This window comes from Aquarana catesbeiana, linkage group LG01, assembly GCF_042186555.1.
Source record: "Aquarana catesbeiana isolate 2022-GZ linkage group LG01, ASM4218655v1, whole genome shotgun sequence".
NCBI lineage: Eukaryota > Metazoa > Chordata > Amphibia > Anura > Ranidae > Aquarana > Aquarana catesbeiana.
This window is the reverse complement of record NC_133324.1, coordinates 513,706,358-513,724,329: the sequence shown is the minus strand read 5'-3', so window position 1 is coordinate 513,724,329 and position 17,972 is coordinate 513,706,358. Positions and strand designations below refer to the sequence as shown.

At 43.2% G+C, this 17,972-nt stretch overlaps 1 protein-coding gene across 2 annotated transcripts in view; it reads right to left on the bottom strand.

Moving 5' to 3' along the window:
• The window catches only part of LOC141104013 (hippocampus abundant transcript 1 protein-like), a 61,175-nt gene extending 46,082 nt beyond the window's left edge, over positions 1–15,093 (bottom strand). Inside the window, exon 1 of one of the 2 annotated variants that reach the window (XM_073594027.1) lies at positions 14,896–15,093. In XM_073594027.1, coding sequence (XP_073450128.1) covers positions 14,896–14,979 — 84 coding nt within the window. In that variant the 5' untranslated portion in view covers positions 14,980–15,093. Of the gene's footprint in view, positions 1–924; positions 1,056–14,895 lie in introns of those variants that run through there. The other variant, XM_073594028.1, reaches the window with a different exon arrangement.
• Positions 15,094–17,972: the final 2,879 nt, after the last annotated feature.

Here is a 17,972-nt window from a genome sequence, read left to right as displayed (position 1 = left end):
AGTAAATAAACCCCATTGTGTTTTTTTTTCAAAAACTGTTGCTTTTCTTTTGTTTATATTGCAAAAAATAAAAACCGCAGGCGATCAAATACCACCAAAAGAAAGTTCTATTGGTGGGAAAAAAAAAGGACGTCAATTTTGTTTGGGTACAGCGTCGCACGACGAGGCAATTGTCAGTTAAAGTGACATAGTGTCGAATCGCAAAAAATGGCCTGGTCATTGAGCAGCCAAATCTTCCTGGGCTGAAGCAGTTAAAGTAGCACAGTGCTGAATAGCAAAAAAAAAAAAAAAAAAAAAAATGGTGTGATCAATCCACCAAAAATATTAGAACACGCACACACTTATATGGTACTATCACTTTAAAATGTAAAAATAGTGCAAAGAAAAACAAACAGTGTTGCAACATATAAAAACATAGGTATACGGACAAATAAGAGAGTCCCAAAATCCACTGTGAACTTTTTACAAGTCCAAATAAAATTGTAGTGTCAGCACACCATGTGAATTGCAATCCAAAATCAATCCTTCACCACAACCACCACAAAATTGCACTCCTTACCAAATAGCTACACCCCTTATTACAAGGAGATCAACTGCGCTTTTCCCACATATGAGTAGATAGATAGATCGATCTTTCATATAGGGGTTGATTTACGAAAGGCAAATCCACTTTGCACTACAAGTGCACTTGGCAGTACAGTTGCTGTAGATCTGAGGGGAAGCTCTGCTGATTTGATCATTTAATCACGTACAAAATGCTGTTGTTTTTTTTTTTTTTTTTTTCCTTGCATGTCCCCCTCAGATATACAGCGACTGCACTTCCAAGTGCACTTGTAGTGCAAAGTGGATTTGCCTTTAGTTAATGAACCCCATAGTGTGATATTGTAAAACAACTTCAATTTATTCACTAGCAGATATACTCACAAAGTGGAGGTTATGAATGCGCGTATTTAAACTGAACGAGGCTGCATCTTTTCCCATTTACACAGATCTGAACAGATGCAAGTGGATGCCGTCAGTTTTTAAGAGACATATTTCTTGTTTATACTTTAGTCACCTGAACCCGATTTGTTTCTTCAACAAATAAAAAAAAAAAAAAAAGGATGCAAAGACGGATGTAGACTGAACAGAGCTGAAGTGCAAACTAATGTAAACTGAACTGATGACAGATGTACAAACTGGTGTAACCTGAATCAGTATTCATCAGTTTTCAAAAGATGACTAAACTGATGAAAGGATCCTTATATTTTAGAAGACGTTTTCTAGTCATTCCAATATTCAGCGGTCAGAATGCTGATGTTAAAATATATAAATAAAAATACATTTTGGCCTGGTCCAGACCCCCCCCCCCCTCCCTGTTTTTTTCTAGGCTTATAGTAATTTTATAAAAAGGCTGAAACATGGTGAGGAACACAAAGCATAGTAGAGTGTCAGACTAGAGCTGGTGGAAGAGGCTATGAACAGCAGTAACCTGCTCCTGAGTTAATATTTGCTCTGTATGGAGCTTTCAAGTTGGCAGGGTTTCAGACAGCACAGATTCTTAAAAGCATTAACCACAATGCTTATGTTTTGTTACCCAATAATGTAGAGTTTAAAATCAAGCTGGCTGCCAGACTGCACTGGTTTCTAAACTGCCCAGCTGAGTTGTCATAAAGCCCTATGGAGATGCAAAAGAACAAGATCCACAGTAAACTGGCACACTCAACAGCTGCATTCAATAGGAGAAGCATCGCTAATAAAAACACAAATTTTGCATTTAGCTATTTTCCCTAAATTACCATAAAAAGCATGCCTTAATATTTTGTAGTTAGACTATGAAAAAGGAAACAGCACTTTATTATTAAAAAAAAAAAAAATGCATATATACTGCAAGTCCCAAATACAACCACTGGAGGACAAAACGCGTAGGGTGAGCTTTGCGTACTGACGTCACACTGTCGTATCACGCATGGGTGACAGGTTTTCATGTATGTTTTGTTGCCAGCTTTTATTATTTTAGCTTGAATGTTGAATTTAATAAATGACCTTTGCTGCACTATGGAAGTGTCCTCTCTCTTTGTATGATTACCTCACCGGGAAAGACTTATCCATACACAGGAATGTTTTGGAGTATACTGGCCAATGGCCATTGAGGATTTTAGGCACCAACTGACCTCTGTGAGGTCTCATTATTCGGCCACATTTGAATTACTGAATTTATGAGGTCAACACATCTGGCGAGTGGTGGCAGAATTCACAGTGGATGGATGTCTATATAAAAGGAGATAAACATGGAAATGAAGTCTCACTTTCGATGCTGCAATCATAGGGATAGTGAAAAGTCGTCTCACTTTTGGCACTGCAATTGCCTTTCTAAGGGCAGACATTTATTTTGTATACAATCCTTAGAAATAAAACAAATCTCTGGGCATTTATGAAGACGTCTATTTGCAGACCAGGCTCTGGGTGTATTGTGGAACACATTCAAAGAGCAGCCAACCTGATGTAATCACACCTGAGCCAAGTGATATTTAGGCTTTTTATACACAAGTGTTTTACATGTGTATTCAAATTTGACGGATTTTGATTTAGGCCTCATGCACGCTGGACGTTTTTGCCACCTCTCCTAGATGCCTTTCCTCCTGGCAGAAAAAAAAAGTCAAGCGCTTGGGCTTTAATTCATTTAATTGGCTATAATAATGTATTCTGGCCATTAAAATGGATGCTTTAACTCAAAAGCAATACAAACGTCTACAGGCGTCAAGTGGTTTTTCTGCCAAAACGCTATTGCTCCTGGATGCACTGGCACTTATTTTTTTCATCTATCGCTAAACAGCCTGCTTCCCTACTCCTCTAAATGCCTATGTGTGCATGGACACATAGGCTAACATGGAGGGGTGTTTAGATTCAGAAAAAAATAAAAACCACCAGACACCCCTAAGAGCAGCATCAAAAATGGCCAGTGTGCATGAGGCCTTGGGCAGACAAAACCAGTTCTCATAGGAAAAAACAAAAAAATTCTGAAATAGGGCAAAAATGTTTTTTTTTTCGATTCCAGAATTTATAGGCATTTCTTTGCTCATGGAGCCAAAAATGCCAAAATCTGCCTCAAAAGTAGCCCATGTACAGTGCCTTGCAAAAGTATTCACCCCCCTTGGCATTTTTCATGTTTTGTTGCCTCACAACCTGGAATAAACATGGATTGTTTGAGGATTTGCATAATTTAATTTACAGAACATGCCCACAACTTTGAAGATGTTTTTTTTATTATTATTGTGAAGCAAACAACAAATAGGACAAAATAACAGAAAAAGTCAATGTGCATAACTATTCACCCCCCTAAAGTCAATACTTTGTAGAGCCATCTTTTGCGGCTATCACAGCTACAAGTCGCTTTGGATAAGTCTCTATGAGCTTGCTACATCTTACCACTGGGATTTTTGCCCATTCCTCCTTGCAAAACTGCTCCAGCTCCTTCAAGTTGGATGGTTTGCGCTTGAGAACAGCAAACTTTAAGTCTGACCACAGATTTTCTATTGGATTGAGGTCTGGACTTTGACTAGGCCATTCCAACACATTTACATGTTTCCCCTTAAACCACTTTAGCAGTGTGTTTGGGGTCATTGTCCTGCTGGAAGGTGAACCTCCGTCCTAGCCTCAAATCACACACAGAGTGGTACAGGTTTTGCTCAAGAATATCCCTGTATTTAGCACCATTCCATCTTTCCCCCAACTCTGACCAGTTTCCCAGTCCTGACTGGTGTTAACATCCCCACAGCATGATGCTGCCACCACCATGTTTCACAGTGGGGATGGTGTTCTTTGTGTGATGTGATGTGTTGGGTTTGTGCCAGACATAGCGTTTTCTTTGATGGCCAAAAAGTTTAATTTTAGTCTCATCAGACCAGAGCACCTTCCTCCATACATTTTGGGAGTCTCCCACATGCCTTTTCGCAAACTCAAAACGAGCCATTTTGTTTTTTGCTGAAAGTAATGGCTTTCTTCTGGCCACTCTGCCATAAAGTCCAACTCTATGGAGCGTACGGCTTATTGTGGTCCTATGTACAGATACTCCAGTCTCTGCTGTGGAACTCTGCAGCTCCTCCAGTGTTACCTTAGGTCTCTGTGCTGCCTCTCGGATTAATGCCCTCCTTGCCCGGTCCATTAGTTTTGGTGTGCAGCCGTCTCTTGGCAGGTTTGCTGCTGTGCCATGTTCTTTCCATTTGGTTATGATAGATTTGATGGTGCTCCTAGGGATCATCAAAGATTTGGATATTTTTTTTTATAACCTAACCCTGACTTGTACTTCTCAACAACATTGTCCCTTACTTGTTTGGAGAGTTCCTTGGTCTTCATGGCAGTGTTTGGTTAGTGGTGCCTCTTGCTTAGGTGTTGGCTCCTCTGGGGCCTTTCAAAAAGGTGTGTATATGTAATGACAGATCATGTGACACTTAGATTGCACACAGGTGGATATCATTTCACTAATTATGTGACTTCTGAAGGTAATTGGTTGCACCAGAGCTTTTTATGGGCTTTATAACAAAGGTGTGAATACATACGCACATGCCAATTATCAGTTTTTTTATTTCTGAAAAATAGCTTTATGTATATATTATTCTAATTTTACTTCACCAACTTAGGCTATTGTGTTCTGATCAATCACATATAATTCAGATTAAAAACAAACATTGAACTAAAGGCTGTAATGTAACAAAATAGGTAAAAAGCCAAGGGGGGTGAATACTTTTGCAAGGCACTGTAGCTCTTGGAGGGCCAGGCATTGAGCTACAGGCGTCTGAGCGCTTATATGTGAACAGCCACCGTTGGAATACCACAGTCACCAACACAATTACTGGGATTTTGGATGTTGAGCGCTTTGGAGCTTCAAGCTACAAAACACTCAAATGTGAATATGGCCTAGGTCTTTCCGTTGAGACCTAGTTACTTCACCAATGGGCACCAACACCTAATGCTAGCCATAGATCGACTGCTCTCAAATGGGAACAGCTATAGATGCATGGAAATACAGCCAGTCCCTGCAGAACCAGAAGAATTTCCATCCCTCTATGGCCAGCTTAACAGTACATTATATGTGATCAGACAGAAAAGGTGATTGGAGAGATAAAGGCTTGGCTGTTGACTTTTAACAAAAGTCAACATTTACATCTCAATGACTCACCATATTTTGGATACAATTGGCATGCTTTTAAAACAGCAGATAATGGGATCACATGTTTGTGGAGTTAAAAGGTTCCCTTGAGCCTCGGTTCACATATATGCAATGACGTAAAACACAGCAAATCCTGTGCCTTTCCCACACTGCATTGAAATCGCACAGCGTTCATGCAATCTGCTGCGGGTGTCAATGTCAAACTAATGACACCCCGAAACAGCTCGCAAAATGCCGTGCGTTTGCCTGAATTTGATTGCACTTGTGTGAACACCCATGCAATGCGATTCCGGTGCGGCGCCAAAAAAAAAAAAAAAAAAAAAAGAAGGTCCTGCCCCATTTTGCTGTGGATGCAGTGCAATCTGAGGCATACAAAATGAATGGGCTCAAATTGCACTGCGAAAAAAAATAAAAATCGCATGTGATTTGAACAGGAATGTGGTGCGAATCCCGTATGAATCACATGCGGTTCCGCACACCAGTATGAATCTAGGCTGAGAGCCGGTTTACACAGAAACCATCCATCTGGATGCGATTCTGCATGTGCATTTTTACTGCATTCGGATGCATTTTGAATGTGTTTAAATGTGTTCTAGTGCATTTTTTAATGGGTTTTGCCGCTTTCTAGTACAGGTCAGTGCAGAAACTGAGCATGGGCAGCCTGACTCCAGTGATTCTGTGTTATCCGGGAATGTTTTGGAGACAATACAAGAAAGGGAGGATCTGTGCATACAGGATCAAACAGCCTTTTTACACAATGCGGAGGATTAACCCCTTAGGTTCCACAGTGAATATAACAGGTATGCTTTACTGCATATACAGACTGATTTTACTGTTATGGGTTTAGTAACACTTTAAGCTGCAAAAGCAGCCAGACAGGAGTGTACACATGCCACAGAAGTGATGCTTTGCTGTTTGGTGACCAGTGACTAACGTCACACTCACTGCTTGATCACTATGCCTCAACGTTTAACTTCAAGTTTAGTGGAGATGCACTTACTGGGTTCCAGTGCAGTCCCTTAAAGTATCTAGTGAAAAAGGGGGAATGATTAATGCGCTACCCAAAAGAGATAACAGCAGCTGCTACAAAGCCATGTGACAAAAGGAAAACAAACTTTAAAACAAATTGTAGCGCTAAAAATACACGAAAAAATGATGAATAATAAATAAAAAGTTCAAAGTGCATATAAACGTAATGTCCCAGGAAAAGCATTACGTCCAAAGGAACAAAAATCCACAGTGCAAATAAATGATCTGTATATCAATCTTGTCTGCTTCACAACCTTCAGCTTGTATATCATCAATTAAAGCGAATAGATGGAATACGCTTACCAGAGAGGTTGGATTCCACTGCCGTAAGCATAGAATCAATGAAACTTATTGCCACCCAGGGCGAAGTGGTGAGATGTTGGAGGCAAGGGTAGAGCCTCTACCAGGCCGGGACGTCCCCTCTCTACCCACCGAAGCAGAGCCGGAAATGGATTCCAAAGGTGGTTTCTCAGTTTCCCAGGATATGTGGAGAAAAAAAGGAATGCTCCCACATAGTGTAACTTCTGGGTGTTTTTATTCAAAAAACCACAATACATAAAAATGTGATCACAAAGATATAAAAAACCGCCCTACGCGTTTCGGTCCAATGACCATCAACACGGTCATTGGACCGAAACGCGTAGGGTGGTTTTTTATAGACCCTATACACTGCTCTTTATTTTATCTTTGTTTGTCTTTTTTTTCTCCACATATCCTGGGAAACTGAGAAACCACCTTTGGAATCCATTTCCGGCTCTGCTTCGGTGGGAGAGAGGGGACGTCCCGGCCTGGTAGAGGCTCTACCCTTGCCTCCAACATCTCACCACTTCGCCCTGGGTGGCAATAAGTTTCATTGATTCTATGCTTACGACAGTAGAATCCAACCTCTCTGGTAAGCGTATTCCATCTATTCGCTTTAATCGATGATATACAAGCTGAAGGTTGTGAAGCAGACAAGATTGACATACAGATCATTTATTTGCACTGTGGATTTTTGTTCCTTTGGATCACACACTTGCTTTTCCTGGGACATTACGTTTATATGCACTTTGAACTTTTTATTTATTATTCATAATTTTTTCGTGTGTTTTTAGCGCTACAATTTGTTTTAAACCTTAAAATATCTAAACAATAAGAAAAATATAATACAATATATTGCAGCTTATTAGTCTATGTCTACTAGTCTTTTTCCCTTTATTTTCATGTAGTGATCCTGCCAGTAACACATTTTCTGTCCTGATATGACAACTCTCCTCCACTGTACCATATCATTGGAAGATCACTGTTGTCACCCTAGACTAGGACTACAGAACACCTTCCCCTCTCCTCATATCAACAACATGGGGGGGGGGGGGGGAATGTGTTCTACAGTCCTCAAAGATAGATTAGATCATTCTAACTGATAAGTAGTGCTGTACAGGCATAGAGCGCAGATTTCTGGCAGCATCAACAGGTATTTTTGCACTTACTAAATATAACAAAGACTTTCAATGGTGTATTAAACGGACCAAAAAGGGGGCAAGTTTATTGTTATGCCCCTTTCACACTGGGGCGGTTTGCAGGCGTTATTGCGCTAAAAATAACGCCTGCAAACCGCCCCTAAACAGCCTCCGCTGTTTGTGCGGTGTATTCACCTCTCCTGCCCATTGAAATCAATAGGACAGCGCGGCTATAGCCGCGCTATACGAGGGGTTTTAACCCTTTTTCGGCCGCCAGCGGGGGGTTAAAACTGCACCGCTAGCGGCCGAATACTGCGGTAAAACAGCGCTAAAAATAGCGCTGTTTTACCGCCGACGCCCCCTACCGCCCCAGTGTGAAAGGGGCCCTAGCCTCGGTTCACACCAGAGGCGGCACGACTTCACGACTGCCCGGGCGACTTGTAAAACGACTTCTGTATAGAAGTCTATGCAAGTCGCCCCAAGTCGCCCCCGAAGTCGTACAGGAACCTTTTTCTAAGTCGGAGCGACTTGCGTCGCTCCCCTTAGAACGGTTCTATTGTACTGAACGGGACGCTACTTGTCAGGCGACCTAGGTCGCCTGACAAGTCGTCCCAGTGTGAACCGAGGCTTAGGGTTTACATACACTTCCATTTCCCCTCTTCAAAATTTTTCTAGTTCAAAATCGTTAACTACTTGCAGCTCAGTCACATTAGATGTGACTGAGCGGCAGCTGCAGGCTCAGCAATGTAAGTAAACGTTGCCAGCTTGCATTCAGGTTTGGGGTGTGGTGCGCACCCTTGTTGATTTTGTCAACAAGTCCCGGCCAATGATTTATGGCTGAGTCCTACTGATCGGCTGTTTACAAACACAGTGAAAAAACAGTCAGATCTCTTAGTAAAAGTAGCACATATTACACTTGTTAGTCACACAGTTAAAGTGATTGTAAAGGATTGTTTTTTATTTTTTTTAAAATAACAAACATATACTTACCTCCACTGTGCAGCTCGTTTTGCACAGAGTGGCCCTGAACATCCTCTTCTGGGGTCCCTCAGCGGCTCTCACAGCTCCTCCCTGCATCAGATAACCCCCTTGGAGAAGCGCTCTCTGCTGGGGGGGGGGGGGGGGTATCTTTTGGGCACCCTCCCGAGTCCAGCATTTGCATCCATAGACACGAATGCCGGACTTGGCCCCGCCCAACAGCACCCCGTCATTGGATTTGATTGACAGCAGTGGGAGCCAATGGCTGCGCTGCTATCAATCTATCCAATCAAGATATATATTGTCTACAATAGGCTAGGTTACAGCTACACCGTTTAGGCAATTTTTCTAATATATAGATACATCACTCAAGCAAGTTAATTACTATTCCACATTTATATGAGCCACATTAGTGTAGTCTATACGTTTATGCAGCATCAGAAGTCAGACTCTATTGTCATAGTTTTTTCTATATTATTGTTCACCTTGCTGTGTTGAGTCCAACTCATATCGCTTGAGCTATTTAATCATATTTGTACATATTTTTCTATACCATCATGAAGCACGTTAGTGCAGTTTATGCCTTTTGCAGCACTAGTAGTGAGACTCTAGTGTCACAGCCCCCTCTTTTATCTCTGTATATCTTGCTGTGTCTAGTCCAATTCATATTGCTCTCAGCGGCATCGGTTACACTAGTATTGCTTTATGGTGTTCACAGGGGTATATCTTATATACTAATAATCTGGTTATATTTCTGTTGTGACGTTGGCAAACTGTGCAGGTTACTGAAATTAAGATCTTATTATTCAGTCCAATTAATGTTCCTGATTGGTTTGAATCATCATTAGCTTTGTTTTACCTACTACTCTACACTCGTACTGATTACTTTATTGTGTCCAGTATACTATGAGGTTCTTCTGTTTTGTTTCATTTTTGGAACATTTGTATCTCTTCCCATGTAGCTTAATTAGCCTGCAATGCTAGGAGTTAGCACTCTGTTCCCCCCGCATTCTCTCCCCATTGAAAGGATAGAGACATTTCTCCTATGGGTTTTTTTTTAATTCTTAATTTATAATTTAACACTCATTCATTTAATAGTTATGGGACCGGCTTTCTGTACATCAGTTATGGACATTAGCTTTTATATGTATTTTTTTTTTTGTTCTCTTTTGAAACAGAAAAAGTTTTTGTTATTTTTGTTTAGTCAGTCATGAATAATTTTTTTGACAATTGAAATTACAGATAGGAATGGTCCTGATACTGTTTAATTTTTATTTATATATGCATTTTGATGCACCTCTTGTCTCGGTTTGGACGTCTGGTTCATCGTTATTTACATAGCAGACACTCCATTCAGTGTCTTTCTTTTCTTATTGTCATTTTTGGTTTATTCTCACCATGAATCCACTGTATGATATTATATTGATGTTTTCATTTATATGTCTATATCTATATCTACACCAATTTTTGGGATAACTGTACAGATTTTTTGTTTGTTGAATTGTCTCCAATATTCAGATGTGTTTCATGGTTACGAATTTAACTTTATTCATGCAGCATGTGTGTCCATTTAAATGTCTGCTGATGGGGATTGGGTGTTACACCCTGTCCCTCCCTTCCTTTTCTTTTATATGCACTTTTGTTGTTTGATCAAACTTAGCTATGAGTAAGCATCTTTGAATGTGAAACGCGTTAGCTATTTTACACCCGCTGTGTCCACTTTTTGTTTTGTTTGCTATTTTGGATTTTATCGCATTTTTTCAATAAAGATGTTTTTGTATGGAGTGCGGCAGTCCAGGATTTTTCTCCATCCGTAGATCTGAGCACAGCCAGCATCCAGCACTGTGTGGTAGAGCGGGAGCTCTTCAAGAGATTACAGAGGCTTATTAGAGCGGCTTTTCCCTTTTGCTATCCAATCAAGAGCCGGGACCCCGTGGAGAGAGGGGCAGCGCATCCCGCCGAGGAGATGAAGGGGCTCAGTTAAGTAAAACGGGGGGGGGCGGTGACTGCCAGGTGTTTTTTCACCTTAATGCATAGGATGTATGAAGGTGAAAAAAACACAAGGGTTTACAACCCCTTTAACTCTTTGATTGCCCCGGACGTCAACCCCTTCCCAGCCAGTGTCATTGGTAGGCCTGGAGCTCGGGCATGTTCGCATACTCCACATGCAAAGCCCACCAGGAAGTTGGCACGGTGCTGCGCTAATCACAAGCAGTGAGACATTTTCCTGATGTGCGGCTGCAGAGAACGGGAAATGTCTCACTGCCTGGCGGGCTCTGCACGTGGCGTATGCGAACATGCCTGAGCCCATCCTTAGTCATTGGTACATAATCAGTGTACAGTATTATCACTGATCACTTCACAGTGTCAGTTAGTGACCCTCCTAGATAGTGTTTGTTAGCGCCAGAGTGCTGCCACCCTATCACAGTCCCACTATAAGTCGCTGATCACCGCCATTACAGTATAGAGTCTAAAGCTGCAAAAATGTCAATATATATCCCATAGGATAAACAAAAACATCAGGGTTTTTATCTCAAAATTTTCAGTCTTTGTTTATATAATAAAAAAACTCAGTGATCAAATACCACCAAAAGAAAGCTCTGTTTGTGTGAAAGAAATGACATAGGCTCCATGCACACTAGCATTTTTTCTGCTCCTTGAAGCTAAATAGTGTTATCCTGTGTCCATGCACACTACTTTAGGCTATTAGCATTTTTTGAGCTTCAGCGTCTAGGAGTAGAAAAAAAAAATGTTTTTGTAGAGTTTTTGGGAGCGTTTTCCTGGCAGAAAAAAAAAAAAAAAATGCTAAACGCTACAAAAAACTCTCTTAACAGTTTTTTTCTAGCAATGTACTGTAAAAACTCTAAAAAAACACCAACGCTCCTAGAAGCCGACACAAAAACACTATCATCAGCATTTTTCATCCAGTGTTTTTTTCTAGCATTTTTTGAGCTTATAAAAAAACGCTAGTGTGCATGGAGCCTTAAGTTTCATTTGTGTACAGTGTTGCATGACTTAGCAATTGCCAGTTAAAGCAGCAAAGTGCTGAATAGCAAAAAAATGCCTGGGTCATGAAGGAGGTCAATTGGCTCATCCTTCACATGACTATGGATGAGCTCAGGCGTGTTCACAAACAGCATGTGCAGAGCCCGCCAGGAAGTCGGCGCTGCGCTAATCATAGGCAGTGAGACGTTTCTTGATCTCTGCAGCTGTGCATCAGGACAATGTCTACCTGCTTGTGATTAGCGCAGTGCCGACTTCCTGGCGGGCTCTGCACATGCTGTTTGCGAACACGCCTGAGCTCATCCTTACACACGACCTAGTGGAGCCTGAACACCACATTAGATTTAATGGAGAACCGACAGTGAAGATAGTTGGTCAGCATGTGTGGCATAAAGAAAACTGCACAACAAATATTTGGCAGAGCAGAAATAGTATGTGCATGACTTGGCATCGAAGCCCTAAAGTGAAGCCTAACTTTGAATACGTCTGACTGCATTTTATTTGAAAGTTTTTTTCATTTTTGTTTTTTAAGGGAACCTATGCTGAGAAAAATGTGTCACCTCTCCGGACAATGATGCAGAACATGTTTGAGGATCCTCAGGTCAAACTTTATTCTGACTTTGCCCCATGCTTGTAGCTAATAAAGTACTCAAAGCCAAGCAACTGCAGCACTTCCATTTTCTGTCAGCACAGGTTTTCTTTATGGCTGGAACATTTCAAGCAGCATTTGGGCCATAAGTGCCTTTTGGTTTTGACTTTAACCACTTGCTTACTGGGTACTTACAAGCCCTTCCTGCCCAGGCCAATTTTCAGCTTTCAGCGCTGTCGCACTGTGAATGACAATTGCGCGGTTATGCTACACTGTCCGCAAATGAACTTTATATCACACAAATAGAGCTTTCTTTTGGTGGTATTTAATCAATGCTGGGTTTTTTTATTTTTTGCTAAACAAACAAAAAAAGACTGAAAATTTTGAAAAATAAAAAACGTTTTCATACTTTGATATAAAATTTTGCAAACAGGTACTTTTTCTCCTTCATTGATGTGCGCTAATGAGGCTGCACTGATAGGTGAGACTGATTGCCAGCATTGATAGGCACTGCTTATCAGCAGTGGCTGTCAGTGTGTGGGACCGATGTCCCGTTTACACAAGTCGGTAATTGCCTTATTTTTTTTCTCCTCACGCTGTCAGTGTGAGGGGGAAAAAAAAAAAAGCCGATTACCGGCTTCTGTTTACATCATGTGATCAGCTGTCACTGGCTGACAGCTGATCACGTGGTAAAGGGTCGGGACTCGGTGAGAACAGAATGCGCTGCCCGCACTCCCGGCAATTTAGGCCCGTGCTGTAGCCGTTTTTTTGGCTATAGTGCAGGCATCAAGTAGCTGAAGATGTTATACTTACCTGCTCTGTGCAATGGTTTTGCACATAGTGGCCATGAACCTACTCCTGTGGGGTCTCCCATCAGTAATCTTGGTTCCTCCTCTTGTGGGGTCCCCCCATCAGCAATCTTAGCTCCTCCTCCTCTCCGCGTGCCTCCATCGCAAGTTGGTTGCTATGGGGGCACTAGTGTAGGCTCAGTCCTGAGCTGGGCTTTGTGTGTCAATATATTATATATACACACATACATACATACACACACGGGCTCGGCCCTGCTCTCTCCTCACAGGATTTGACTAGCAGCAGGAGCCAATAGCTCTAGCTGCTTGCAGGTGTCCTGTGAGAAAAGAGAGAAGGGAGAAGAGTGGCTGCAGAGGGGCACAGTGTTGGACTGAGATCCCTTCGGTTCCCGCACCTGCAAACACGCTGTGGACTAAGATGCGTGGGGGTGCCATTCAGAATGTGTGCCTCATAAGAGCAACGGGATTTGTCTGTGGTAAACAGGTGCGATTCCTGCACCCACAGGCTGCGGGCAAGCGTGAACTGAGGGTAAGTGTTTAAGTAGGGGCTGGGGAGTGTTTATTTTATTGCACTCAACGTGTTTAAAGCAGAGTTCTAGTCATTTTGTGTTTATTAAAAGACATCAGCTACAAAAAGCGTAGCTGCTAACTTTTAATAAACACACACTCACCTGTCCCACGATCCAGCGATGCGGCTGTCCAAACCCTTGGTTCTCTCCTTCTCCTCACGCTGGCATTACAAGTGTGGGCACCTGGCTGTGACAGCTTGTGGCTCCACAGCCGGATGCACACAGCACCTCCTCAATGGCCGGGCAATCTTCTGGGACCTGTGATATGTCTAGAGTCGCCACCTCATCCCTTTAAACCTGAACACATGAGAATTACACAGGTTCTGAGGCTAATTAAGGTGGTAATTAAACTCACTTGGTGCCTTATCTGCAATAAATCAGCCTCAGAACCTGTGTAATTCATATGTGTTCGGGTAAGGATGAGCTCAGGAGTGTTCGCAAACAGCACGTGCAGCGCGCTAATCATAGGCAGTGAGACATTTCCTGATCTTTGCAGCCGCGCATCAGGACAATGTCTCACTGCTTGTGATTAGCGCTCCCCAGTGCCGACTTCCTGGCGGGCTCTGCACGTGCTGTTTGCAAACACGCCTGAGCTCATCCTTATGTTCGGGTTTAAAGGGATGAGGTGGCAACTCTAGACATGTCCCAGAAGATTGCAGGGAGGGAGGGGGAGGGGAGAACTTCCGTTTGAGTCGCCTAGGCAGCCCGAGCGGAAGCGGGAGCTGGGTATGTGTACCTGCCCCCCGCAAAAAAAAAAGGACATGCCAAACGTGGCATAGGAAAGCATAAAGCGGAACTTCCACTTTTGGGTGGAGCTTCGCTTTGACTGTTAAACGCTGAGGGTTTACTACTACTTTAAAGCACCTGACTGAGAAGTTGTCCTTGTCTATGCTCCCACACAGCAATCAAATCCTTCCTTTTCATAGGAATATAAAAGGCAGGAATCTGATTGGCTGCGATTTGACAACACAGACTGACTCATGCACTTCAAACACTGATACATGAAGCCCCTGTGTATGGAACTTTCCAGGCCTGGAAGGCCTCAGTAGCACTGTACCACCATGGCCCCTGTCACCTGTAGAGTGTCTCCATCCATCCCTCCATCCCCAGCACTGGGCCATACTCTCAGGTCTCATCCCATCACTGACAGCTCCCTGCAGCCTCTAGTGTACGAAGCCATACACCATAGCAGGTCTATAGCACCACCATGACATCATATGTAAAAGACCAGTGTCCGCCATATGTTCCTGTCAGAGTCTTGGAATGAACCCTGTCATCACCACACTTCCCAAACCACCAGCTGTGTGCCGCCTTGCCAAGACTCACTTACCGTCCCTCCATCTTTAATGATGATTTTCTTAGCCAGAAGAATGCTGCGATTTAACCTCTTCTTCTTTTTCTTTTCCCCGGTCATGGTGAGCTCAGGCCCGTCATCCCGACACCGGGAAAGGTTCCGCAGGTAGGCCCTCACAGCTCACCGGGCCACACTACCATGGAAACGGCGGCCCCCTCCGCATCATCCTCACCCGCTTCCGCCCTCCAGTGCTCCCTCCACCCATCGCCTTCTGTGGGACCAATGAGGAGTCAGCGTTTCCTCACTGGAGCCTGTCATTGGTAGGCTTTGAGGTCCTTTAGCTCTAACGCGGACGCTGATTGGCTGGGGCATGTGACGCGCCGCGGATAAGGGACTAGAAAGCGGCTCCATATTGAGTGTGGCACAAGCGTGAGCTGTCATTATAGGAGCTGGAAGTCATATGTTTATGGTTTTTACTGCTGCTAGCAGCTGTGTGCCTCCACTCCATATGTGTCCATGTTTCTAGTGGTTATATAAACACTGAGAGGCACGGTGGCAGTTCTAGCTCTCTCCAGGGACAGTAGAATGGTTATTATCACCATTATATGCAATGACAGCCCTGCTTTGGGGGTTGCAATGACCTAGAAACATAGAAGCTAGAGCAAGTTCACAGTTTACTCAAATAAATCTAACCACAGTTACTAAAGGCTCTAATATGGCTTTTAATAAGGCTCTAATAAGGCTTTTAATATGATTGCAAAAGTTATTTTTAATCTTTGGTGTGACTTTCAGGTCGCAGCAGTGTGAACGAGCCTAAGGCCAGGGTCACACAGCTCCAACATGAAAGTCATGCGACTTTGCCAGGCGACTTAGAAGCAGCTTCAGGGAATGTCTGTGTAATGTCAGATCCAAATCGCACCAATTAAGCCATAGCTCCCAATGGTCCCTGATTTCGAGGGACTGTCCCTGATTTGGAGCACTGTCCCTCTTTCCTCCTCATTTGTCCCTCATTTTGGTCTGATCTATATAGATGTATATAAAATGCACTTTTTATCTATCAAAAAGTGTTTCCCAGTGCTAAACCTTTCATCTGATTTCTAACTTGCTGCATTTGTAAATTCCAAAAGCCAATATAAAGGAATAGTAGTGGTAAAAAAAAGCACTTGTGGGTTTAACCAATCATTTTTTGTTGATAGGTGTCCCTCATTCCATCTCAAAAAGTTGGGAGGTATGATTAAGCTCTAGATCACACCAGTGCAGTTTTAGAAGTTGCGCTACTTCAACACGACTTCAAAGTAGTGTGATTTCATGAGCAGCTTGCTGATATCTGTGTGACTTCATTTAACAGATGTCAATGCAAGTCGCACAGAAATAGTGCAGGGACCTTTTCAGAGTCGCAGCAATTGGAATGGTTCCATTGCCGCGAATGGGATGCGACTTTGAACTGTAAAGTCCCATGATACGTTGTGCTGGTGTGGGACCAGGACTAAGATTAGGGTCTGACTTGGATGCGACTTCCATTCAATTCTATGGGATAAAATCGGACAGAAGTCGGACCAAAGTAGTGCAGGAACCTTTTCCAAAGTCGGACCAGTTAAGACAGCGCTCAAAGGGAAACATTGATTTGTACATCTCATGCGACGTGCTCTCAAATTCGGAGCACATGTCGCACCAGTGTGAACCGGGTACGGTTGCCACATCATCCCTTTAATCCAGGACACGCAATAATTACACAGGTTCTGTGGCTGATTAAGGTGGTAATTAAACTCACTTGGTGCCTTATCTGCATGACATCAGCCTCAGAACCTGTGTAATTAATATGTGTCCTGGATTAAAAGGATGATGAGGCAACCCTAGAACTGGGCCTGAGCCCAGGTTCACATCGTCGCAATTTGACAAGTCAAATCGCATCTCAAATTGGAGCCTATTGCTGGCAATAGGAGTGTCCCAATTGGTGCGACGCCGACTTTGCGGTGCCACACTGATTTCCAAAACTAGTTCCTGCACTACTTTTCGTGAATTCGGGGGTGATTTCAATAGACATCTGTGCATGAACCCGCACAGATGTCTATTAAGTTGCCCCTGAAGTCGGACTGAAAAATCATATGAGTTCAGATGAACGATTTCAAAGCCATGTTCAGTGGGAACTGGGCCTAAAAGAGATTCAGCTTTGAAGGTCCCCCATGCTTCCTCTTATGGGGTGACAACACTATCCTCAGGCCTCATTCTCCAGGGCATGAGCATACACCCATCTTTGCCTGCACGGGATGCACAGGTGTTTCGTACATGTGCATGCATGCAAGCAGTCCCATTCATGTAAGACCCGGTTCACACAGGGGCGACTTGTCAGGGGACATAGCCGCCTGACAAGTCGCATCCTGTTCTGTACTATGGACTCAAGTCGCTCCAACTTAGAAAAAGGTTCCTGTACTACTTTTGGGGGCGACTTCAGGCGACTTGCATTGACTTCTATACAGAAGTCGTTTTGCAAGTCGCCGCTGAAGTCGTGTGCAGGTCGCCTCACAGAGTCGGCCTGCAAGTCGTGTTGACCCTGTGTGAACCGGCACTAAGTTGGGACGCAGCGCCTGCAGACACAGCTGCTGTTCCCAATTCAACGTCCATGTGGGAGCAGGTGTGTGCAAATATGTGTCCCCAAACTCACACTGTCTCTGTTCGGGGACACCCACCCACACAGATGTCAAATTGGTGTAGCACTACCCCCACAGGAGCCACTGGTATGTTTGTTCATGTCTTCCCCACTTTTTGCCCCACAGCCAGGCACAAGGTATTTCCCACAGCCAGGTGCACACACACTTTCACTCATTACTCCAATGACCAGTCTAGGGGTTTTGTGTTTGTTGTTTTATTGGAGAACTTGGATAGGGTATGGCAGGGGTGCCCAACCGTCAGGTATATGAATGATTGGATGACTGCACACTCAATACTTGCAGAAAACGGCTTTATTGTAAAACAAAATCCATAAAAAGCAACCACAACTGGTCAGGCAGGGGAGGGAAAAGGTAGGTAGATGCGTTTCACACGAAAGTGCGTGCTTTCTCAATACCACATAGAGTGGCAGTGCACACATTGTGTATAGTATAATTATATATGGT